Source organism: Lipophrys pholis, assembly GCF_963383615.2.
Source record: "Lipophrys pholis genome assembly, chromosome: 21".
Classification (NCBI taxonomy): Eukaryota; Metazoa; Chordata; class Actinopteri; order Blenniiformes; family Blenniidae; genus Lipophrys; species Lipophrys pholis.
Window position 1 is genome coordinate 10,285,701 of NC_137649.1, and position 26,468 is coordinate 10,312,168.

Below are 26,468 nucleotides of genomic sequence, written 5' to 3' on the forward strand. Positions count from 1 at the left end.
AATAGCAAGCTTGAGCTTACTGACCTGCTGCAGAGACTCCTCCAAGCTGAGTGAAGGATGCGTGGGAGGTTCTGGTTCCTCTGAAACTGAGTTCAGCCATGTCTGGCACTGCTGCAGTGTGTCTTGCAGGCTCACATGTCTCTGCAGCTCATGATCAAGACTCTGATATACCTGTAAAATAGAGGAGGAGAAACGCAGATGAATGTTTTTGTTTTTTTTAATCATGTATGCACCGCATAACTACACAGTGAAAGACTGAAATGATAAAAGATGCTGTGAGTGCAATCATGTCCAAACACAAAGAAATATTAAATGACAAAAGCAGGGTAAGAAGGCAGTAATACAGTGTTATATTTAACAGGTGTTGAATGTGGAGGTGTCCATGCCCTCCAGGGGAGAATGAAACACCAAGGTCTGATTGACAGTGTTAATATGAGAGCCCGAAGTAAGGGGGGCATTTGCTGGCAAAGCGCCCATTGCATTTGGCGAAGGCTAGAAGGCTGGCATGGTGGCAAGTGGCAGGCAGGATATTAGAGCTGTGTTGCGCAGGGACACAGTTGGCAGCCATTGTAACACTGGAGGCGCAGTTGTAGGGAAGCCAGCAGTGTAGTGGTAAAGTATGGCTGGATCACACAATGCCAGATTGGATGTGCGAGTGGCGGCGGAGGTAGTATCTTGGGAGGTGAGCTATGATGACAGAGGAGAGGTTGCCAAACTGACAGAGTGGCGCTGGATTAAAGCGCTCGCCAGATATACTGAATAGTGGCGTGTGACCATTTTTGGCACAGGCATGAAATAGTAGAGTTGACAGGGGATATGTGGAGATTAATACGCAGAGATTGAGTTAGTGATTTTGGCTGTTGGGGTCTGTCTGAGTGTGGCTGCTGTTGAGCTCCACTCTGGCAGCCTTAATTGGTTGTGCCCTCTACAGTGGCAGTGAAGAGCTGTCTTGAGAGACGGGTTGAAGTGTCAAAATGGGTTAGGATTAAGTGGATGTCAAGGCTGTTGGAGTATCAACAGCACTGACGTGTAGGATATGTGTGCGTGTCTGTGCACACATGTGGCGACATGCACATGCATGAAGGTGTGTGCAGACAAATGCATGTCTTACATTATAAATGTGTGAGAGCCATTTCTCTACTTCATACACAGAAAGTCTTTTTTTATTTATTTTTTAGCCTCGACCAAGACTTCCCTCCTCCTACTTCTCCACTTTCCCTCTCTCCCTCTTCCCATCTCCTCCTCCTTCTCCTCCTCCTCCTCCTCCTCCTCCTCCTCACTCACTCTCTGTGCTGTGCTGCAGATGGCAGAGTAGCTGTCTCTGGTGCCTTGCTGGTGAGCCTGGACCTGCTGTCTCAGCCTGTTCTGCACGCGATCGCTGCAGCCCTGTACCAGGTGGTCCCCGCGCTCTTTTAGCCCTGCCAGGCGATCCTCAAAGCCCGCTATTTCCTCCATGATGGCCTGTGAAGGATGGAGAGAGAAGGCAGGATCATGTTATAAAGAACATCCTGTGGAGATGTTTTACAAGGGGAGTCTGTCTATCAGTCACTGGCACAGGAAGTCCTAGAAGAATGACAAAACACATGGAGACAGGCCTGAGCGGATGAGTTTCAGGGTTCAGAGAAGACCTGGAGTCCTGAGTCAGTCTTATTTCCTAAAGAGGGTGTACAAAAACTTTGAAATGATCCGTTTAAGGAATAGATTCAAAACTAGTCAAATTGTGATGTTAAATGCTAAGCAAATTGCAGAATTTGTATTGTAGGCTATAAACATGTCCAAAATGATTATCTAGTCACCTTGTGTCTGGCCAGCTGTTGAGTGGCTGCCTCCAGGCTACCGCTCACACTGGGGTCAGGAGTCACCATCCTGCTCGACATCTGTAGCAGCCAGCGCTCCACCTCCTGCAGTTCATTGTGGTAAACTTCCTGTTCTCTCACCTGGATTTCCAGGTTCTCAACATGAACCTGGGCCACAGAAATCAGACACACATTATACTTACTTTGGATTTACAAACCAATATGAAATGTTATTTCTTCTACATGCTGCATGATTTTAAGAGGAGAGATTCCGTGTGTGGAAAAGGCATTTAGTTAAGACTACTACTACTGTCATCGGAGCACATGTTCTCACCATGGCAGTATGACAGAGTCCTGTGTAGTCCTTCTGCAGTCTGTTCATTTTGTCTCTAATAGACGGGTAGTGGACAGAAGCCAACAGAGAGTCTCCCTTCTCCACCACTGACCTGATGGATCCATCATGGGACTGGACCATCTGCAACAGAGTCTGAACACACAGATGGACAATTTTCGTCTTTACTATCATAAGTGCACCACAGGCATCTATGAACATAAAAAGCAACAGTAGTGTACTCTTGAAAATGGACAAACAGTTAATTAAAGTGTATTCAATTTTAAAGTTGATGAACTGAAACATGCAAGGTCACTCATGTGGTCCATTAGGCTGATGATATTCAGTAACGTCCTGCTTCCAGTTGAGTCCACAGAGCAAAATTACTGGGCAGTGTTGGAAGTCTTTACCTTGTACTTGGCCAGCTGTGCTCTGCGTTGGTACAATTCAGCCTTGGGCTCCACCGGGGTCCTGAGCAAAGCCCTGGTCTCCACCAGCCACTGAGCCTGAGCCCTGTACCGATCCTGGAACTCCTTAGCTAGTAGGAATGCCCGTTCCAGGAAGCTGCGCTCCTGCCTCAGTCCTCCAGCAAGCTCCTCCAGCTGGGATAGACGTGCCTCCACCTCTCCACCTAAACTTTCAGCTCCGGCCTCATTGAGAAAGCCTGCGGCCTGCTCTGCACGCTCCCTCAGGGACTTCAGGAAACCATGACCATGCTGAAGCTCAGATTGAAGAGTCTGGGTGCAAGAGAGCAGAACACAGCTCAGCGTAGGTGCTGCTGCAGCATTATCACACATTACCATCAGCCAGTGTAATTTACCCACTGCAGGGGTAAAGGAAAAAGAGCTTTATCTTTAATCGTGTACCAATAATGATCATGGGGATACACAAAGATAAAAAAAACAACTTTGACCAATCATAGCTGACTTTGAGGGCAACATTTATCTCCGTGTGCAGATTTCTTTGTCCTTCACCTCCAGTGCTGCCCCAATCACCAGGGCCAGGCAGGCAGAGCGTCTGAAAGGCTTTGAACCCATCAGGTAGGCTAACACCTGCATGGCAAGATGTGGAGAAGACTGGGAGGTCAAGGTGTGGAGAAACCACAGCGAATAATATGAAAGGAGGACCCAATTATAAAGACCCTTAACAGGCACCAGTAGCTGCAGGGGTTTCCAGGGCAACCACGACGTACCACACACACACTGACTTCCACTCGATGGGATGCCATCTAGCTTTCATCATGAGTCTATTATTGCTTGAGTTGTGAGTAGCCCCACACTTCAACAACCCCAGATCTCCAGCCAAGGCTGTTGGTAATATAATCTAACGAGACCCGTGTCTGCCTGCACACGTCTGCGTTTCCTGCTGAATGAGAAACTCCAGGCTTCTTCATCACTCCAATGACAATATTTCTGCCTCACCACTTTAACGAGCAACACTCAATCTATCTTAATTCAATCATACTCTTTGTTTAATGTGAGCTAAACAAAGAAATAACAGTAATTACTATTTAAACCACTGTATGTTCAGCTGCATCGCCTGTATTTTATACCACAAACATCTGACAATGTGTCTTCTTCTTCGGAACACCACAGGTCATTTAAATGTTGATTTAGACTTGGAAGGCTGCAGCACACTGTAAGCAATCCCTCAAACGTTTCCTCACAATTTGATTGTTTTTAATTGCACATTTGCATATCCATCACTAATTACGGGACAGATTAAACCGTTGAGTTAGATTAAGTTTGACAGGAGGAAAGAAGTGATCAAAGCGATTCAGCTCTTCCAGGAATTCTTTCCTCCCAAAAACACTTCAATAGATCTGTTTGTGTGAAAGAGATTATATCAAATTTGCTCATAGGAATGCCTCCATTATTTTCAATAATAATCATCCATAAAAGGTTGCATGGCACTGGGTTTTAATTCTAGAATAATCAATCAGTTATTAATTACCCTAACCGACCAGAGGCCAACGTGGTAGAACATGCAAACTCAACACAGAAAAACCTTCAAGCACAGTCCAGACTCAAACTGGGTTTGAAGTGAGAATGCTAACCACTATATCACTGCCCATCATTAATCAATCACTTGATTTTATTAACAATCTACTGAATATTTGCTTGGTCATTAAAATGTCAGAAAGAAGCATGTGTCTTTTCAAAGCCATGTCTGGTGTGTTTTGGATTTATTATCATGGAGAACTGAAGTACCCCGAAAATATTTCCATATATTATTTACAACATGGATTAGAATTTCCAAATTTAAATGAAAAAAGTCAAAAAAAAAAAAATTACTTGTAAAGCAATAGATCAATTGACGACTGGTTGCAGCAGTAGCTGGAAGGCTTGAATGTGCATTGCAGACAATGTAGTGCGGCGAATGTTACAGATGAGGGTTCTCATCGCACTGTGCCCCATCTTGTACCGTGTCAACCCCCAATTATCTGTGTCAAGTTGCTTGTTCACCTGCTGTAAATGATGAGCACGGGGACTACTGTTTCTTATTCTGCCTTCGTAAGGACGCTCGTTTACCAACTGTAATCTATCAACTGTGGCACCGACAACAGTATTCATCATTTACGTGGGCTACAAAAGATGAACCCGTGAGCTGCTTATTAGTCTTTGCTTTGAAAGGTTGAACGGCCAAAGAAACGCAATCCCATAGGTGTCAAATTGAATTCTGCATTAGAGGAAATCTGTAAAACCAAAAGTTGTGGTCTTCATAAGTGGTTGTTTAAATAACAAATATAAAATTTGCTTTGTTTTTTACTTCCTCACAAAGGGGAAATGTAAGAAATTTCCAGTTGATAAAGATGTCTACATCAATATAACTCAGTGTATACGAAGTCAAAAATATCCACAACAAGGCAGAGCACCAAAGTTGGAGACCATGGACCAAGATTACAAACCTTATTTCAATAAAAATTATTTAAACTAGACCCATCTACCTCTTTGTTTTCGAGAGAAATCCTGACTGTGCACACCAGGGACTTAAACATCCTTGAACATTTATTAAAAGCAAGTGAAATTAAAAACAAAATCTGCAAGGGGAGGGAGAGGTGTGCTCAATAATGAGAATCAACAACTGTCTATTTTGCATAGTACTCTGCATTACTTGAAGAAGTAACCTTGCGGCTATTTGGAGGACTTTAGGTGCGTCTGAGCATTTAACAAAAGGGCACTAAAGAAGCATAACCTGCACTTCTATCTTGCCCAAAATAACCTACAAATCTTACAATAACTTACTTTTTCACATTATTTATAAAGCTACTGGACATTTCTTGGCTGATGTGACACACCATGGTCATATAGCTCACAGCTTTACAGTTAAATAAAGTCCAAATCCAACTAATGGCCCTTGACACAGCTATTGACTGCTGGTCTTTGTGTCAATGGATAATCGTCCAAGCTCAGTGAACAGCCCTGTGGCCCTCACTGCAGGAGATGAGTAAGTGATGGAGCATTCATGTGTTATCTGCACTGTTAGGAGGACACATGCGGTGGCAGCATGTCCTTGGTCCCTATGCAGAGAGCAAGCATTGATCCGAGACACGGATTACTGAAAAGCCCACAACAGATGATGTATTGTAAATGTCTGGCTGCGTGTGGCTGTGTGTACTTGTGAGAGTCTGCGATCTGCTTTTTAGGATAGCAAAGTGTGGTAGGACAAATGAAAGTGATAGTTAAAGAATGTGTGAAGTCACACAGGACTCATGGGTTTAGGAAATTTTGCAGCTTGTTAATTACGTAGTTTTGACGGGTTTAGTGCAATGAAGCGAGTGAACAGCTGAGTTTACAGTCAGTATCTAGGAAATGAATGTAAATCAATGTACTGCCTCCATAAGGCATAGAAACACATTTTATTGGTGTGTGCGTGTGTGTGTGTGTGTGTGTGTGTGTGTGTGTGTGTGTGTGTGTGTGTGTGTGTGTGTGTGTGTGTGTGTGTGTGTGTGTGTGTGTGATGTGATGCAGTAAGGGCACTGCATCAATTACAGTGTCTGTGCCAGCAGGCTCCTGACACCGGCGCTTCTTCATCCTCTTACTCACAGTGGGATGTCTCTCCCCGCTACCAGGCTTCCTCTAAAGCAGCACCAGCTTTGTCTTCATAAAGAGCCGATCGATACACACATACTCATCCAATCCTCCACATTCAATATGAACTATGCCAAGCAAACCCTAGTGGTGAGTCTCCCACATCCCAGTTCGTCTCCTTCCCTTTGATGCCAGCTTTTAAAAAAAAAGAGCACACACAGACAGTTCTCCAGGCGACTGCCGTCCAAGTATCATATGTGCGATGAGTGCTTCGCAAGCTCTATGGAAAGTCTGTGCACATTTTACTGGCCAAGCGTAAAGTAGCAGCCAAAGAAATATGCACACGTGATGTTACTCAGAGGTATCATACATAGCATTCAAATACATATTTTCGCTGGCTCGTATAATCGAGTCACTTCAATTTGTGTTCAGGTTCTTGCTAACTCATCAGTTTTCCATATGAGCGCATCTGTGGTGATTTATTACAAGCTGCTCCTGCAGGTGTGTTAAGAAATGGGTTACACCTTGTGTATGTCACACTAAAGTTTCAGTGAACAGAAATGTGACTGTGAAATATCAACTATCCAATCATAAAGGTAAACGCCACGTGGACTTATCAGATCAATACCTCCAGCCTCTTCATTTTCCTCTCCATGGCCACCCGATCCAGCGGTTCAGATGTGTCAGTCAGTGTGTTGAAGCTTTTCTGAGTTGTGCTGAGCCACTCGGTAAAGGACACACAAAGGTTTTCTGTCTCTTCAATGCTCTTCAGCTCCTCCTGTAGCTGCTTGATGGTATCCTGAAAATTGATGGCACAAAAGATCAGCGTAAAGCTTCCACAAATGTTATGTTAGGAGTTTAGATATTCTGGTGAGATGTAGGTATTATTAAAATCTATAGTGCATATTAATAGTTCTTCAAAATACCCTCTCACAGCTGCAGAATGACTCGCTGCACATAAAACATGTCAAGCACATCAGATTTCAGGGCTGTTTTTTTTTTTGTTGTTTTTTATTGGCAGCAGACCAATTGGCAATATATCTATAGAATATCTCACATTTATTTAAATGTCTTTAAAGTTCTGCTGTGTTCACACTTTTTTTTTGTAAATGTAAGCATAGAATGGAAGAAAAACTAAATCCCTCCGAGAACTGCTGCACCCTTTTGCTATGACATTTCAAAGATTGACTGCCCTCGGTCAGGGGAAAAGTGAGGAAACGCGGCTTGTATCCTCCTTTAAGGGGTGAGATGAGCCCCAGCAGTCAAACACTTGGGCACCAAGGACCACGAGCTCTCTGATCAGCCATCAAAACAGAAAATATCTGCCTCCCCCGCCCACTCTTTCATCTGCTCAATGTCAATAGCTTCCGCACAAGGCCAAGATGGGTTTTATGTTTTTGAGGCATTATCCACTTGACTGAGATTTAGAGTCGATAACACCACAAGGATGGGAAGGATTTTTCACAGGTTTGACACATTATTCACTCAACTTGCAAATCCTGTGGTGAGGAGCCCCAATTAGCTGATAGTGCTGAGTGCACACCTTTTCCGACTAGACAGAGATAGCGGCTTCCCACCTCATGCCCATATGGCCCCCTCTTCACACGACGATAATTACAGGCATCCGCGGTTTGAGAGGGATGTTTTGTGTGCGCATACATGTGTTGGCATGGCTGTGAGTTTATCCTTTGCAGGGAAGGAAGGGTGTGGGTAGCACAGTACCAGAGAAACAAAGGTGAGGAAGTAAAGGGGGGGGGGGGGGGGGGGGGGGGTCAAACACACACATACACACTCATGTGTTGAAGAAGGTGTAACAAAAAAAAAAAAATCAATGCAGTGCAGGAAAAGCTTTTTCATTCTTGGTGCCGGGTGTAAGATTGCCTTCTGTAGCGCTTAATTATGGCCTTAGCCCCAGACCAGTGAAGCTCCATTGATTTTCCTTTAGCCACCCCCCCAAGAGGAACAGACAAATAAAGAGGCTCGATCTGAGTATACAGTGCAACACAGGCTGACCTCACAGCGATAACTCTCAAAGCTACACCAATGGGGTCTTAAAAAAACTAAGTTAAAACTCTCAGTGCACTTCATTTAATGGTGTGAGAACAAAAAGGACATGCAGGCAACAACTCCAGTGGAAATGAATGCAAAAAGAGACTAGAATACAGGAGTGTTCATAAACTATATATAATAAATTATAAATAATCTTAAGAAACTGTCTTTACTCTTGATGATGACAAGAAGCCACTAGATGCATATTGACAACAGTGAATGTCTCAAACAGTGAAGGCCAAACAATGAGGCAACTGCAGAAAAAAGGTAAACCACCCGTTAAAGTAAATCAAATGGAAAAGAAGGGGTGTGTGTGTATGTATGCTATATATATAAATAGCAGCTCAAACACTGTATGAATACATAAAAAGTGGAAATGTTGCTGAAGGAAGTAACGGAGAGGCAGACTGTGCAGGGCATCACATTAATAACAAGGAGTGGTCAGACAGCCTGGACACTCAATTAAGCTATTCATTAAAACGTCGTATGACTATGGAGATAGTGCCTCCAGAAAACGGCATTATCTTGACCTTATGAATAAAAATGTAAATTCAACAAAATGATGTCACTACTTACAGTATAAACATGAAATGGTTAAAAAAAAAAAAAAAAGGCAGCCTTTTATTTACAATCTTCTTCCTCACCAATCATTTATGTCAAATCCCACCATTTTTAGCTAAACATAACATATGATAGCCGCAATAATTAAAAAATAAAAATCTCTGCAAGGTCCTGAAGGGACCGTATAGTTTTTCAAAGACATCAGTTAGTGAGACACTGGCAGGTGACAGGGAACATGTTCCTTTAATTGCGTAGAACAAGCACAAATTACAGTGAAGACGAGTCCTCTGACAGCTTTCTAGTGTCAGTGGTTGCGGCTCGCCACAAGACAAAGGAGAAAGGTGCAGCCTACCGGGACACAGAAGTCTCCAGAGCCCCATTAAGGAAAATGTGATCATTTACGGCAGCGTCAGAGACCGAAATGAATCCTTAACAGCCAGCAGAGATACTTCCACTGGACATTAGAGCTCAAAGGTACATTGGAATAAAGTCCAAGGTTATTGTTTTTTTTTAATCCAAGTACATCTGTTGGTAAACTGAGTTGTTTTGAAGTTAAATAGGATAAGAAGAGTCATGAAGAACAATAAAAATCAACTCCAACAAGTCTTGTTGTTCACTGTCGTGAGATCTTATCTTCCAACTGACATAACTTTCCTGTTTACAAATTTGTATATTGGTGTAAGAGTATTTGACAATACTTATTTGCATAATGTATCGCACATATATGCATTGCCTGGATATTGTTTGCACAATTCATTTTCCTTATTTGTCAATTCAGTGAATTCTCAATTCCTTTTATAGTGCATAAATTGCTAATTATCTTTGGTAGTTACATTATTTAGTAATGGACAGTTAAAACCAACAAACCTGTATGTTGAGCAGCAGTGAATGGTAGCGGGTGGTGAGCTGGGTGGCAGTGACACTGACGCGGCTGCTGATGTAGGTCTCCTCCAGAACCTGCTGGGCCAAAGATGAGAGGCCATCGACTTCCCCCTGCCGTGCAAGCACCGCCTCAAGACACCCCTGATCCCAAGGTAAAGAGTAAGAGAAAGATTCATTCGTTAATATTCAAATATTTTAAATGTATTCAGAAGTGTTTGTTATTCAGCCACCAGCTAAGTCACTTTGAGAGGCAAAGGGTGTTGATACATTTAGTAGGAAACACCACAGGAAATAACAAATTCAAGAAATAATGAAATATGCAACACAGAAGCTGTGTGTGTGTGTGTGTGTGTGTGTGTGTGTGTGTGTGTGTGTGTGTGTGTGTGTGTGTGTGTGTGTCAGTTAAGGAAGGAGCCTGGCTGACATCCTGACACTGGCAGGAAGTCTGCTCCTGCTCCAGACGGAGGAGGCCGATTGGGGAATGCTCCTGTCTGATATGAAAAATGTTCTACAACAAAAATGACATAGTGCTTCATAACTTTTAATATTAGAGGCAGAATCTTTTATTGTTTTGAGTTCACTGGAGCTGCCACGAGGTGAGTGACAGTCAAAGGAAGGATTTCTGAATGAAAATACACAACAGTGACTCATTCAAAGACACTCAAATTAAAGATCCGTGTTTTGGAAGCAAATATATATATTCGATGGCCTGAACACTGTTAAACAGTCGGTGAAACAATGTCTGAGTGTAATATGATTTATGTATACTTACTTCTTCACTTAAAACAAGCTTATAAAGTAGAGGGGTAATATTCCAGATTTGAGTGACAATTCAATAGCCAATCACGTTTCACAGTGGTCACATACTCCACTCCACTATGACACTAATATTAGTGCAGAGCTGGAGACAGATGGAATGTCAACAACTTGCAGTGCAGGATCATCCAACATTTGCCAGAATTTAAAGAAAGTGAAATTGTAAATATAAACACAAGATAATGTGGGAAATGTATATTTCATAAGTTCTTCAAGTGAAGCTACTGCCGTTCTACTGTCTGAAATATTAAGTCAAGCAAAAGTACTCACTTTCTTTACTTAAACAGAGGTACAGATATTAAAATACTTGATACACAATTACATTTTTTGTAAGTCCAACACAAGATAATTTTCTGAATTAATAAGCTGGTTATAACTTGACACCACAAGATAGATGAATTCATTGTGAAACCTTATTTTGGAAAGCATCGCATCTTGTAAACCCAAACAATGGCTTGCTGACAGCGATCCTGCAGCTGGCTCTTGGTTTAGAAGTGAAAGGATGAAATACTTTCTAGGTTATAAAAACTTGTGTTCTCATTTAAATAAAGGGTTAATCCTGAATGAAGTTGTATTAAAAGTAATAAATATGTATAGTAGCGAAAGAGAAAAAATATTCTTTTCACCCAGATTGAAATTAAAGGCTGAGAACAAGGAATTGACGACCGCTGTAGTTCTGCACTACACTCTTTCTTGGCTTGGAGAAGCCGGCGCTGGTTGCCTGGCAACTGATCCTGGCCAAACGGTGAAGAAAAGCAAATACGTGCGTTTCTCAAACAAACTACTCTCGATATGATATAGTGTGCCGATGTTCTCTTGAGCTTTACAGTGTTGACAGTTGCATGAAATACCGACGGCAGATATCTTGTGCGCTGTGACGCAGACGCCACGTCTCTCTCTGACCTGGAGTTTCTTCAGCTGCGTCTGCTTGCTGCTCCTGTCCGACCTCCGAGTACATCGGACGCTGGCCGCCTTCTCCATCTCCTCCAGCCACTGAGCCAGGCTCAGGAACCTGTGACCCATCTGCCTCAGCCGGGTCAGCGTGGAGCGCAGCTGCTCCTGAGTCTCCTCCAGGCGGCTCTGGTAGGCCCCCCACTCCCTCTGAGCAGTGTCCAGCGCCCGGTCCTCAATCTGGGGTATACCCCAGGGGATGACTCGTTCTCTGCTGGTCAGCACAGAGGAGAGCAGCGACTGGCCATTTGAGCAGCGTTCCTGCAGGTTCTATGGAGAAAAGAAAGAAACTCTTTTCATTTCTTGCCATTGCAATTAGATCCATTTTAAATATGAAGCCAAGGTTTGTAGAATTTATTGATTTAGTTTGGTTCAAGGTAAGAAAGTATTATTTTCTGCATATACTAAATACACACCTCCTCCTTCTAACCTGGAATCTAGGTCTTATATTTTAAGAGTCCATGTATTACAAACACGAGGACAGCCAAACAAGCACACTTGAATATGTTTGAATCCTTTCATTTCTACTTTAATATTCAATACTTTATGTCCTCTTTCCAACATTCACCTCATTAATAAAAGTGCACTGTCACATATGTGCTACTTATCAAATATGCAAAGACCTGATTTGAGGCACAGTGAAGCCATGAACCTCCAAATCAAGAAATATAATTTAATATAGTTTTAAACAAGCAATAATCTAAATACTATGTTAATGTTCAACCGCAGGTCAACCATTTATTAAGTTAGAAACATCTTATTGTGTAGAAGAGTCCCTCAAACCTAAAAGCTTCCAACATGAATAATTCAACTGTACTGACCCCTGGAGAAAGTGTTTCTTGCAGACAAAGATCAGATTTTACAATCTGTCTGAAAAACTTAAAGATATATGCAAGTTCAAATTGGCAAATTACTTGAGTGCATTATGTATGAGTCTACACAGTCATACTAAGGCATAAGAATATGTTTATTCTGGGATTATGACAGGACAAAACCCCAGTTTCAATACCTGTAGCTGCTGCAGGGTTTTTTCGAGTGTGTCCACGTTTCCCTCTGGATGGGACAGCGAGACCAAAGAGACGTGTTCCTGCTCCAACCAGTCTTCAAAGACATGCAGGCCTCTTTGATACTCCTGATGGACCAGCACCAGACCTTTGGCCTTACTAACAGCGTTCTGCAATGCAAAAGGATGCAAAGGTTTGCATGTGTGCAGCGTTACAGAGAGGCATTGGGACTTTTTAAATAGGCTCTGATGCATTTTGCAATGTTGCATGATTACAGTCTGAAAAAAAGAACTCTAAATTGTCAGAACTTGTAAAAAATAAAATACAACTTCGAGCAATCAATTTAAAATAGTTAAGGTACCAAACTGAAAAATTAAGTCTAAATTTCAAAATATCCTGTATCAATACACCTACAAAACTCAACATGTCTTAAATTCCTACACTTAATATTCAAATGCCTGAAGAAATGAAAACTGAAACTGTGTATTGTGGGTTAGTACCTTGGACTTTTCCTTGAGAGCGTTGTATCTACACTGCAGCTGCTGCACCTCCTGCTGGGTAGTGCAGTGTTCAGCCATATTGGAACCCTTTGTGGCGATGGTCTCCAGAGGACTGCTGTGACTTAATACTTCCTCATAGAGAAGCTGAAATTAAATAGGGACACATGCATCATTGTAGTTTATCTTCAGCAACCCAGAGGGTGGGTAAATGTACTGCGTTCTTCATCTTTTAATGGTTGCTAATAGGATAAATGTAATAAATCTCAGTCAGATGTAACACCTTGGTCTTTCCCAGATTTGCGGTTTTGTCTCTCATCTCGGAGTACTGTCTGTCTGAGCAGCTGAGTGTCTCTTCAACTCGGTCCATCCACAGCACGAACTGACCCACGTCCTCCTGGTAGCTGGTCCACTGCGACAGAGCGCCCTCCAACTGACTGTCACAATAAACCCACTGATGTTAATACAACCACAATGTGCCGAAGCACACATTGTACATCGTTTCCATGCTAAATCTTTAATTTAATTGTGCCTTTTAACCTTTCAACCGACTGAAATCCATCAAGAGTAACCAGACAGTTCCCAGTCTCAATGAATAAAGCAATGACACATTGATTGGTCGTCACCTTTTACACTGGATTGAGGCAGAAAGCAGCGAGTCCCAGGAGTCTTTGAGGTCCTGGATCTGTTTGCGAATCACCGGGACTCCCTCAGCCGAAGTGTTCCTCTGGACCGCCTCTCCCCGAGTTAGCAGCATCTTGAGCTGGATCTCCCTCTCCTGCCGTGCCGCCAGTAAGGCCTAGAGCAGGGATGAGCAACTTTAAAAAAAAAAATTCCACACCACCAGAGGGCAAAATCTTTAGACAGGCCATAAGAATTATGGCAGCTTTTAATGAAAACTGCTAATTGTATGTCTCCACTTGAATCAACTTGCAGGCATTTGATAATCATTATTAACTTGAAAAAAAGAAAAGAAATGAAAAGTCTGTTTTTTTAGACACATTTCAAATGATACCAGGTTCAAATGTGCTTGAAACAACATAAATCCTTCCAGTCCCTTTGAAACCAGTGATCTATATATTTGGAAAGTGTCTCACAGGCTGTAAAGCATGAGGACAGAGGAGAACAAAGGTATGTAAGGGGACTAATAAAATGGAACATAGTAGTCATTAAATAAAAGCAACATGCTCACATGATCTCCAGAAAGCCACTCCAGTGTGATGGCTTGAACTTGATATTCATAAAGTTCAGAGATCTGCTGCACCAGTGCGATTAAACAAATTTATAGTGCTGACATGATATGTAAGGATGTATTTTGTAACACCACTCTTCTCTATTTAAGAGAAATTAAAAATTACTGGACTGTTTCTGTATTGCACTGTAATATCCAAGCTAGATTTTCAGATTAAAGATCTAATTGCAGTACAGGATTTCACAGAAAATAAAAATTTTCCCTAAAACACATAAAACTTCCAGCCTGATTCATTAGGAGACATTCATCTCAGTTAAAACTGATCTTTTTTTTTTTTTTTTTTTTTTACTTTCTGAAGATAAATCCTTCTTACTTCCAGCTGTAACATCCGGTCCTCTAACACGCCTTTGTCAGTGGTTGTGGAGAGACATGTGCTGAGGACCCTCTGAGCCTCACACACCCAGTCCTGGAGCTCTTTAAGTCCTTGAGAGAAGAGGCGATGTTCCCCAACGATGCGCTCAATCCTGGACGCCTTATCCTTGATTTAATAGAGCAAACCACTGTAAACAGACTTGTCAGGCTTCATCTTGGCTCGGAGAACCTGCTTGAGCTCTGAGCTGAAAATCACAACAGCAGCGTCTTCATATCTGTTTGCGCTTGACAGTCGTGTTTTATCCTCGCAGACATCTCCAGAGACTCTCCACCCCCACAGAACAGAACAATACACTTTGTTTTCAGTCATCACTCATGTCTTTAACATCTACTGTATAGTTGAAGAAAGTAAAAGCCATATCTAACAGTGGCCATCCTAAATGATTTCATTCCTGTTTCCATGTCTGAGAGGGAAGAGAACCTAAAAATAGCACTCCACTATCCAGCCAGCAAAGTAAATAAACCCCATTTATCATCACTGGGGTACCCTCATTGTCCTGAGGTAAGGGAACGGCGCTCTGCAGTCAGTGTAGTGTTTTGTTCTGTGATATATCAAATTAATCATAAGAGTGTGACCAATCTAATCAGAGCTTCAAAAAGGTCATCTGCTCGAGCACTAACACATTTCAGCTCTGGCATTTCAGGGGTGCTGCAGTGGAAAAAAAGGTAACCTGCACATCCTTGGCCTTTTTTTATGTTGATGAGGCTGCGAACGCAAGGACCTTTTGAAGGAGACAGACAGTGGATCATTGTGCTCAGGTAAATTATTCTGGATACCATGACTCACAGGTGCAATTTATTAAAAAAAAAAAATAGACACGGGCTGATTAGAGCAACAATGACTAATGATTGACTGACAACACAGTAAATCACACACATCTGCACTGAACGCCATAGCTGGAATGACAGTTTGAAAGTCTTTGCCAAAAGTACATAAATCAAGCAAAGCACATCTTATCATGCAGCAGCATTTCTATGACACACAGACAGAAGCAGGAGGGCACAGGGTTACTGAGTGGGAGCAGTGTTACCTTGGTTAGGTTGCTGAGGGCGAGGTACTGGGCTGACAGCTGGGATACTCTGTGGACGAAGCCCTTGCCGGCTGCCTGTCCCTCCCAGAGACGATGAGCTCGTTCCCTCAGCCTGCTCAGCTCTACCTCCCGACTGGCCATCTCCTCCAGCAAACACTGAGCCAGTATGAAGCAAGAGGAGGACGAGATGGGAAAACAGAGGTGGCCCAATAGGATGTAGTTTGAGGGCAGGGTTACACGTGACAGATTAGATGGGATGGTTTTGTGTAAGCACCATGAAAAAGGAAAATGAAATGGCAAAGAAAAAAAACATGTTTTTTGTAATAGCGGATGCAGGAGGTGTGAAGAGCACAGAGGAGATATACGGGGCGAGTTAACATGTCACGTGTACAAACAGGAACAAAGGCACATCAGAATACATGGATAAATACAGGGGAAAGGACCATGGTAAAACAGGTGTCAGCACTATTTCCCCTGGGGTTCATTTTTTTTTTTTAAATAGAAATGCTGTAATTCATTTCAACACGACAGAACATGACATAGAAAGAAGACAAGGCTGGTTCAGACACTAAAGCCTGCCTGTATTGTGTTGTATTGTATGTCAGGTGTTCAGGGGAAAAATGTAATTGCTTGCAGTGCCAGACAAAAGGCAACGAGGAGAAGTGCTACAGTGGGCGACAGAGTAAATATAAAAATAGCAACAATGATAAGGGCAGCGCTTTGAGATGAGTTTGATATATATTTTTTTCTTTTCCTTTGTTAGTTTTATCTTTTTAACGCTTCGTGTCTCTCTTCCCTTTTTGTCTCTGCCAGACGCGGCGGAGGCTGTTATCACATCCTGAAAAAGGCCTTTTAGCCACGCAGCGCTTCAGCTGTGACAGAAGGAGAATTAATTAGATTTCTGGACTTTTCCTCTGACTATTGTGTCAAGACGCTGATCTATTTTGATCCAGCGGTGCTCGACAAATGTAATTAGGTTCTTCTCTCTTCCCAACGGTTTTGAAATTACACTTTAGGGATCTATATCTGATGGAGAGCTATTTAGTGGCCTGGGAAAAACTACTTACTATTCAATTTCTGGTGTAATGACAACAATTTCTTGAGTGAAGAGAGGAAATGAGTGAACGTCAATGACAGAACCTGAAGGGGAAATGTGAAACGTAACTAGTGCATATCAAAATGTAATCTTACAGTTGTATTAAAAGGTCCTGATGTATTGAAGAGTGTGTTGCTAAAACAGTGGCAGAAACACATGGGCAAATCAACAAACGCACACGTGCGATTTTCAAAGAAAGATTTGGCCGATGGACTTTTTGGGAATCACAACAATGGACTCAATACCTGAAGTTTACTGAGCTCCTGCTTCTTGGCTGGAAGGTCGTGTAGTCGAGCGCTGCTCTCCTGAACTCTGACCTCTGTGCCGTTCAGCCATTCCTGCAGGGGCTCTGCGCTGGCCTCGAACTCTGACATCTGGGACTGCAGGTTCTGGAAATAAGGCAAATGAACGGTAAAACACAGCAGAGGTCCCCGGACTGATTCAGCACAAACTGACACACTTAAGTATGATAAACTAAGATAAAGGAAGACAAATAAATGTATATTGTGGTATTCGGTGACTATTTCACACTAAGTTTAATTGAAGCATTATTTATGCAGACATGATCATACTGTCTATATAGTCACACACACACACAGGGGAGATTTGGTTTATTATGTTGTACTACTAAAATGTATGTTTTCTATTCACAAAGTGAGCACTTTGAAGGAAATCAGCTTCTTGACAACAGAAATCACAGACCGACCTTCAGTGCATCTTCTCGTGATTGCAGGCTACTCATCAGGCCCTTCCAGTCTTCCCTCGCATTCACCACCTTGGCCTTGATCCCCTCCACCCTGTCTTTGGACACCACAGCCATCAGCAGCTCCCCACTGGCTCCTACTGTACTCAGCCTGGCCTGGCCATTCTCCCTGTCATTCAAGAAGTCCTGTGGGGATACACAGACAAAGACAAAGGAGCAGTGACTATTTAACAGAGAAACGCACACAAAGGGAGGATGTGTGTGAAAGTGACAGTGGGGGGGTACAGAGTGACAATTCCCAACTTCGTTGTCCCTCTTGTTGATTTTTCTGATGGCTGAATGGTAACCAATAACAATGTTGCTTGTCTTGGCCAGTACACATTTGGAAAAAAAAAAAAGAAAAAGCCTTAAATGAAGTCGATAAATATAAGTTCTCTGCAAGGCCAGTATATTTCTTTCAGTGTGTCAAAGATTCTGACTTTACAGTATGAGGAGCAGTAATTATGGTGGTCATTACCATTTCTCTATGCACCAACAGAGAGGCCTGACCAAGATCACAGAGAAGGAAAGTCAGTGAGCCTGAAAAGTGTGGGCTTTCAGGGGTGTCTCCACACCCACCCATTGACAATGTACAGACACACACACACGCACACGCACACGCACACGCACACGCACACGCACACGCACACACACACACACACACACACACACACACACACACACACACACACACACACACACACACACACACACACACACAAAGACACGCACGCATATGCAGCACACACACCCTCCCTCAGAGCTGAGCTGATGACAGTAACGCAGCAGGGACCACTCCACCATCTGTGCAGTAACACATCACTTACAAACACTATAGGTTCAGGCTCCCCTCACACACACACACACACACACACACACACACACACACACACACACACACACACACACACACACACACACACACACACACACACACACACACACACACGGTACAGTCAAGGCAAACACAAGCACTCAAAGTCGAGTGTTTTTCTTTCTTCTCTTTATATCTCATCCTCTTTATTTCTTCTCTCTGTTGTGTGTTCATTCACTCAGCCACACTCGCTACCATTCTCACTCTGCCAATGTTAACTGTATACCACCAATTAGGCACGTGACACAATGGATGCCCCCGCCCCTCCCATGCCGGCCCTCCTGGAGGTCAGCCATGTGGAAACATTGTTCCACATTCCTCACCCAGTCAATAATAAATAAAACATGATTGCGTCTGTATTGCTCTCTCTGCTCTTGGAGTTATATTCTCTGAAATACCTTTCATGGCCCACAGATACCCCAAAAACTTATAATTCAAAAAAAGGAGAGAGGACCTTTTATAAGTAATGTCATTCACATTTTTAACAGTTTTAACAAGTGCCTATTTTCCTATGATATGAAACCATCATTAAATAAAATAAAGATCTTATCTATTACTTTGTCTGAGACAAAATCTTAAGACTGGAAAAGTAAGTGCTTTACTAAAATAGCACACAAACGAAACAACCGCTCCTTCATGCATTGTGGTGGTGGTCAGGTTTCTGAGCGGTAATTAACCATCCAGTGCCGGGATGTGGGGACGTCTACCTTAATAGACAACCACCTGACTCTGAGCTAGAGCCCTGCTGTGCACTGAAAAGCCTGCCAGACATGCCAGGAACTCACAAAAAGACACACTGACTTCTCAGAGAGGAATGACATATACAGAGATATTTTGAGGAGAATGGCAGAGCGACCCTGCTGGGTTGAGCTTTCTCTTATCCCTTTTAGCTATGTGCCTTTTTCCAGCTTATCCAGCATACTCCAGGTCCCATCACTCAACAAGCCCACCAGAGGACACTCGACATGTTAATACAGTCTCTCCCCCTTCAGTCACCTCCCATCGAACAGATTGATTCTTCAGCTTTTACATTATTTCAATTTCACGACAGCAACAATCTGTACTTCGCTCGATGACTAGTAAAAAAGTTAGTGTTAGATTTTGATGGTAATTCACGGCTGTGCTTTTAGAGGAGTCAAAAGACTTTTGTGACGAAGAGAGGCTTGTTGACTTAATTGCCCCAGGCTGCGAAAAAAACTGGCTGATATAAGTGCATAAATTATGGTCTCTTAACAATCACCCACTGCTGACTCAAAGAGTCACTGGTCTAGCGAGCTGGTTAATGCCCGCCACCCCCCCAAAAAAAAGACTCAATAGCCAGCCTGGGTGGCAGTGCTTGGATATGAGCACAGGAATGAGAATGATTATATAAATACAAGTAACTGGATACGTTATTTATTTAGAAACATCTCCATATATGTAAATAGCTTATTTCTGTTTCTGTTCTATCGCCTGTCCCTGATTTCTGTCTGTCCAAAAAAAGCAATGTATTTTGAATTTTAACAGTGAAATTATAATCTATAATGTGTAAAAGCAGAAATATTTTAACAATCTAAACCAAAAAATGTTAACATCTTAGAAACGTCGTCATCTGTAATGTAATATCACCACAATAAACACTGCAAGTGACTACAGGCACCATTATATTGACAACACAAGGAGTCCTTTTAGCTGTCAACAGTGAGACTTGAAAGAAATGATGCATATGTCTTACCTGGATCCTCTGCAAAGAGGTGGAGGCCTCTGTGACCGTCTGTGGCACATCGAAGCACTTGGCGGTGCTGATTTTGGCATTGACCAACCACTGCTGGAAGTCTCTCAGTGCCGCACGAAACCTCTGCTCCAACAAGCGCTCCTTATTTTGACATTCCCTAGAAGCACGGAGGCTGAGACTGTGCGCAGGCAAGGAAGAAAAAGGCCAATTTAAGAGTGAGTTCACAGGTTGAATTCCCTTGATAAATGAACAAAGAAAGAAAGCAGCTACAAACAGAAAGTGTTCCGCCTGTCGTCCACGTGTTCATCAAAACAAAGACAAAGGCGAAGCGAGACACTGTACAGACTGACCTGACAATATGGAGGACGAGCAGAAATGGGATGAGCAGGAATGAGAAAGGGGCAGGTGGAGGGATGGCAAAGTGGGTGAAGTGGAATGAATGAGTGCTGGGGCAACGGGAGAGAGTGGGGGGATGGTGGTAGAGGGGTACTGTGCGGAGGGGGCTGAGAAACAACATATGATTGGGGCAAGAGTTCACGGGGGTGACAAGACAGAGGGAACGAGGCATGACAGCTTGATGTTATGAGAAAAAAGGTGACATGAAGGAGATGTGGCAGAGTGTGAGGGAAAGCGACACAGTCACATTTGGATTTTAGTGAGGTATGTTTTTTTCATCTGGAACATTAAAGGTTTATTATTATCTTTACCTCAAATTAACTGGATCTTATGTTAAGCATTTTTACTGTTTATTATGTTTTGACTTTTCCCTGATTAATAAATACAGCCTATTCTATTCTATATAACACATGATAATATATAGAAGACATATGGAAGACCTATACCTTAATGAGACTTAATACCTAAAATTAAGTCTCATTAAACTCATGAAACTGATCATCTTGCATAAAAACAAATGTGTTTATGTATATAGGTCTTTCATTAAATGCAAAATCAATGGAAAAACCTGGTTGGGTCGTCATAGGAAACCGGATGTTGCCAGCACCTGTGTTGCCCTATAAAATATTTGACTAACTACTATCAAAGAACGTTCTTCAAGTACTCCTCTTTCATTCATCCAACATTAAAAAACATGAATTTGAGATTCAAAGGTGACTCCTAAATGTGTGTTACTGTCGGTTTCTCTGTGTTTCCCCTGTGATGGAATGGTGAGCTGTCAAGGGCGGAGCCTCCCTTCATCTGGAGTGAGCCAGGATCGGCTCCTGTACTGATAAATGCTGATATTGGTCAACTGTGCAAAACCAATCATTTGAAAACTTTTAACATTCTCTTGTATTGGTAACTAGCACACGGTTATACTCGGGAAGCCGATTCAAGTTACTAAAAAGGCAAATTCACAGGCTCATTTGTAAATCTTCTCACGTGGGACTCACACTTCCCACATGATATAAAAGATTCAACACCTTTAATCATTGGCACTTACTGGACACAGAATTGTCACAAAAAAGAAACAGCAGTTAATTTCCTTCAACAATAAAGAAACTAAAAAGTAAAATGTAAAAAACTATCCAGAAAATGTGCATATGGCTGAATGTAGATAACACAGAGGGTGAAGAGCAGCACACGAGAAGAATCTCTGCGTCTCACACGCAGCAGACAGTAGGTGAAGGTTAAAGGAGAAGAGGTGATGGAAAGGATGACAGCAGGGAAACAAGGTGCACAGCTGTTTAAGCAAGAGTTGCTGTCCAAAGGGAGACGTGAAAAAAACAAAACAAAAATACACACACACACACACACTCACACACTCAAACCCCCCCTGTTCTTGCACACTTCAGCACACACAAACACACAATTTAATGGATGCCCAGACATATGAACACAAACACCCTTGAGTTTTGATGTGGTGATGAGGGCATGAAAGGCTAACACAGTGGGGATTGCACGGGTGTAGAAGAAGCACTTTTTCTGCTGTGACAGACAAAATCTGGCATAAACTAAGATGGGGGGGTGGGGTACTCCCTCCTCATCCTCAGTCTCTTTTTTCTTTCCTTCACTCTGCCAGGTCACGCCTCCTTCTGCAGTGCTCCATGCAGGACAGGTGCAAAGTCTGCACAGGCCAAGTCTATTACAGTCAGAAAACCCAAGCAAGAGAGAAGAGGTGCTCTTTTTGCCAATCAACAGCCAAAGCCAACTACCACCCGGAGTGTTTCTAACAAATTAAATTTACCCAGGTCCTTTGCCAATGAATGTTGTCACAGCAAAGTCAATATCACACACATGCAAAGCCAGTAGATAATCTGTAGTACTGCAGGGGTGAATAGTGTATAGAATCGGCATGTTAGTATGCTTGCATGCGCTACTGTTTACAATGTTATTTTTTTGAAGAAGCATTTCATGGTGAGTTCACAAACAAGTGCTCGGTGACCGTGAGCCCACTTGTGGGTTCAAAGGAGCCAATTACAACTTAGTAAAAAAAGACGAGAGCAGGCAACGTATCAGAGTGGGAGGAAATCCCCTCCAAAATGATCTAATTTTGCCTGGAATTACACTCCATGTTGCATAAAAATGAAACCGTACAAGGACACAACCAACGCAAACAAATGGATGTTATAGAGGGCGGTTGAATGTCGCTTAGCAACTGGTGGCTCTGTTGCTCTCAGTCACCTTTCACCTTCGCCTCGTTGCCACACACACACACACACACACACACACACACACACACACACACACACACACACACACACACACACACACACACACACACACACACACACACACACACACACACACACACACACACACACACACACACACACACCAAACCACTGGCACCTACTGCTACATCCACACACCAACACTCACACACAAACTACGTACACACTCACAAAAGAGCTTGTAAAACTGAGCACTAGCACGTGCTGCAAATGTTTGGAAAGAACTTGTTTCTTCCTGCTGTTGTTGTGTTTAGCAACTCCTGAAATCATCTTTTATTTCCAGTGTGACATACACACCCCAAACAAATCTAATAATGAAGGTCTACAGTATATTCTTTCTGTAAGCAATTTGCATATCACAAATAAGAATGTGTTTTCTCATGATAAATAACAAAAAACTAAATCCATCCATCAATCCAAATATCAATGTTGACTTAGATTTCTTTTTAGATTAGGAAACACAGCGGTGTTGGTGTATTAGGAACGTGCACTAATCAACAGGGAGCAATACCACTGAGCACAATAGAAAAGGCAAGCATGGAGTTAACAGCAAAAGCAGAAGACTGCATGCTTAAGCAATTATCCCAAAACACAGGATTCAGCAAGTAAATGCTAATTATTTGTCCATAACATCTTTGTGATGCATCTTCCTGATGCTATGGACTGTCCTTGTTTAAAAAAAATGTGGATGGTGGTTGGAAACGCTGAACTGTTAATTCTCACATGGCAGATTTACCAAATGGTAGAACCCCACTGAACAGCAGTGGCAGTGCATCATTGCTGTCACTAATAACAATCAGTGATTCATTTTACGCTCATGTGAACACACTGACACACTGTCTCTCCGCCGCTCACACTTTACTAAGGCAGAAAATTCCGCTCACCTGTTGTGCTGTTTGATGATCGCCGTGACCCGATCTGATTGTGAGCCCAAGTCTCTGGAGTACCGCACCAGGTCATTCAGCTGGCCTTTCAACTTCTCTGCCATCGGCTCGGCGCTCTGCAAGCTCTCCAGTATGTCCTGAACAACGCAAAGCAGACACCAGCTGGCTCAGGGAGTGTGCGTGTGCGCATGCATGCGTCACGAGAGATGAGCACCTAACGGATCTACAAGACATCCTTCAATAAGTGGTTTCACATTCCTATTCACACCCATGCTCACTCCTTTTTGCTTTTCTCAAACACACACACACACACACACACACACACAGGCGCGTGCTCCAACACATACTCACAGTGTTGCCTGTACAATAGCATTTCTGTTCTTCGAGGAGAGCGGCAGGAAGGAGCTGTGGATAACGGTCTCCTGCTCGCCTCGGCGTGCCTCACATTCTGCACTCACACAGTCATGAAATCCTGTCCCATGAAATATGTACAAGCTCCGTCTCTTTCTCACTGGCTCGCTTTCTGACGTATGAAGATTGAACAACCCTCCCTCTCTGCTCTTGTGGACTCACTGCTCCCTTCTCCCGCTTCTCCTTCCCTCCCTCCTTCCTCCTCTCGTTTTACTACTTTCTCTCCCTTCTCCTCCCTCCCTCTCCTTACACTTATTGCCTCTCACACATTTTTTCCTCCCTCTCACTCTCTCACGCTCTCTCCCGGTGGAATTCAGCTGTCAGCCCCGCGCAGATGCAAGAACTGGTTCAAATGCGCACCAACAAGCGCGCAATGAAAACAAGGCTGGACACAGGAAACAGGCTGGAGGAGGAGAGACAGAAAGCGGAGGAGGGTAAAGACTCCTCCTCTGCTGTTTGACAGCCCCCCAAATAGAGAAAAAAAGAAAAATGGAGAAAGGCATGGCCGAAGAAGCCTGTGGAGGAGTGTGAGGTCGTACGTGCTGGCAAAGCCTTGACAACAGAGACACTGTCACACTGTAAACATCCTGCGGAGGTTAGAAAGAGGGCAGCATGGGAGGTGAGGAGCAACTGCTTCTAAGAAATAACCCCTGCCGCCAAAAAGACCTCTCACTTCAACTAACTCAGAGAAGAGTACAGGCAAGAGGAAGGGAAAGAAAATAAGAAAATGCTTGGCAGGGCGAGATAGTGAAAAATAATGGTATTGAAAAACAAAGGAAGGAGGAGTAGAGGGGACAACAGGGACGACATAATGAGCAGAAAAACAGGGAAACTGATGGGATTGTGGCTGTCACTCCCCCGTCATTCCAGTAAAGCTGATTTACCAACTAATCTGTTTTTAGGATTTACAAATAGAATGGATAATTACTGACAGGCAGCGCTGAATGCAGAGGATGTATGTCTGCACGCTGTGTGTGTACATGTGTGTGTGTGTCTGTGGGTACTTTGCATTAAACAATGCTAATCACTTTCTTTTATAGCGCAGTAACCACTGTCAGCTTTCACAAAGCCCACAAAGTTTTATTTATTATATAAAAACTGTTTAGAAAAGATAAACAGTGAAGAAGGCATTGTGTTGTCATATTTAAATTTCATGTTACCTTTGCCAGCTGCCATCCTTCTACTGCTTCCTCGCCATTGCTCCGCCCCTCAGCTTTAATCAGTTCCTGGCTCCACCCCCTCAGCTGTCCATCAAACTCCTTCAACTCGTCCTCCAGTCGGGCGGTCAGACGGTCATATTCCTCTTCTGAAGCTGTGGCAGCGGCCAGGGCCCCCTCCAGGCCGTCCCTGGCCCTCAGGGCAGCCCCCTCCCACTGCTCCAGAGCATGTGACAGCGCCCCCAGCTGTCGGTCCATGGCCTCACAGCCCCCCGCCGCCGTGTGCTCTGCCGTGGACGCGGCGCTTCGACGTACCCTGCTGAGGCGGTCTCGGCCCTCTAGGAGTCGACACTCCACCCGCTCCTGAAGAGATGGAGAAGACAAAGTTGCTACGGAAACTGCAACCTCCGATTGTGCAACCGTTTCTATTTAAAGCTCGCTGTATAGTCCTTTATGGCTCCTGCTACATCACTTCCTTTGTTTATCTCCAAGTCTTTGATTCTGTCTGTGTACAAATGCTTCTGATGTCCAGCATTTTTCTTCAGTAATTTTCTCAAATTTGTTTTACCATCCCCCTCATTTCTAACCCCCTCCTTCATGATGAGAAAGTATCACAGACGATGTGAAAGGCAAACACTTGAGTGTGGCTCGATAACAGTGAGCTGATACAGGGATTAAAAAAAGAGGGGAAAAACAGTGTCTGATCATTTTAGTGCGCACACGAGGATGGATATGAGCATTAACCTTGAGACGATGAATGAAATTGAAAAAGAACATTAGCTTACGTAAACAAGGATTTCTATCTTCTCTTGTACTGAAGTGCTTCACATCATGCCTCCGCAAATATCCATTTATAATGTGATAATTGGAGCCCAGGTGTAAAATTTAAATGCAAATCATTTTCTCCTCATTCCCTCTCTACTGTAAGTATAGGGTTATTGAACTGGGAAAGGCGTAGACATTAATTCCTCTGCTCCTGCCTTCTACCTTTTCACACAATAACAATCCAGTAAATTGGTAGTAAAGTGTTTCGAGCAGATTGAGATATTTGACTCTGATATGGGAACACATTGAGAACCAATTCCAATTCCCAGCGTAATTTACTTTCCCCTCATAGCGAGAGCCCATTTAGATGAGATGGGTTCTGATAATTCTGTAACCGGTTATCTGCATGCAAGAAAAGAAGGCATGCACAACATCTCTAAATTGAGGGCAGACTCAAAAATGAGAAACTTTCAAGAACGCTCCTCATGGCTTACAGTCAAGGTTGTGTTTCTTCCATGAAGTTTTACAGTTTTTATATTCTATCATGGTGCATCAAATGAAGTTTTTCTTGCCTTTTGCA

The 26,468-nt window shown here is 43.0% G+C and overlaps 1 protein-coding gene across 1 annotated transcript in view; it reads right to left on the reverse strand.

The window, feature by feature from the left end:
- Positions 1 to 26,468, reverse strand: part of syne1a (spectrin repeat containing, nuclear envelope 1a) — a gene marked incomplete at its 5' end in the record, with an annotated part of 121,654 nt that overhangs the window by 53,190 nt on the left and 41,996 nt on the right. Inside the window, 19 exons of the mRNA XM_080490831.1 lie at positions 25 to 171; positions 1,285 to 1,461; positions 1,797 to 1,964; positions 2,131 to 2,283; positions 2,538 to 2,864; positions 6,787 to 6,957; positions 9,636 to 9,791; positions 11,370 to 11,687; positions 12,427 to 12,591; positions 12,922 to 13,065; positions 13,202 to 13,355; positions 13,545 to 13,717; positions 14,484 to 14,648; positions 15,574 to 15,729; positions 16,915 to 17,058; positions 17,376 to 17,558; positions 20,000 to 20,177; positions 23,556 to 23,692; positions 25,127 to 25,486. Of these exons, the coding sequence (XP_080346957.1) occupies positions 25 to 171; positions 1,285 to 1,461; positions 1,797 to 1,964; positions 2,131 to 2,283; positions 2,538 to 2,864; positions 6,787 to 6,957; positions 9,636 to 9,791; positions 11,370 to 11,687; positions 12,427 to 12,591; positions 12,922 to 13,065; positions 13,202 to 13,355; positions 13,545 to 13,717; positions 14,484 to 14,648; positions 15,574 to 15,729; positions 16,915 to 17,058; positions 17,376 to 17,558; positions 20,000 to 20,177; positions 23,556 to 23,692; positions 25,127 to 25,486 (3,576 nt within the window). The remainder of the gene's footprint in view (positions 1 to 24; positions 172 to 1,284; positions 1,462 to 1,796; positions 1,965 to 2,130; positions 2,284 to 2,537; positions 2,865 to 6,786; positions 6,958 to 9,635; positions 9,792 to 11,369; positions 11,688 to 12,426; positions 12,592 to 12,921; positions 13,066 to 13,201; positions 13,356 to 13,544; positions 13,718 to 14,483; positions 14,649 to 15,573; positions 15,730 to 16,914; positions 17,059 to 17,375; positions 17,559 to 19,999; positions 20,178 to 23,555; positions 23,693 to 25,126; positions 25,487 to 26,468) is intronic.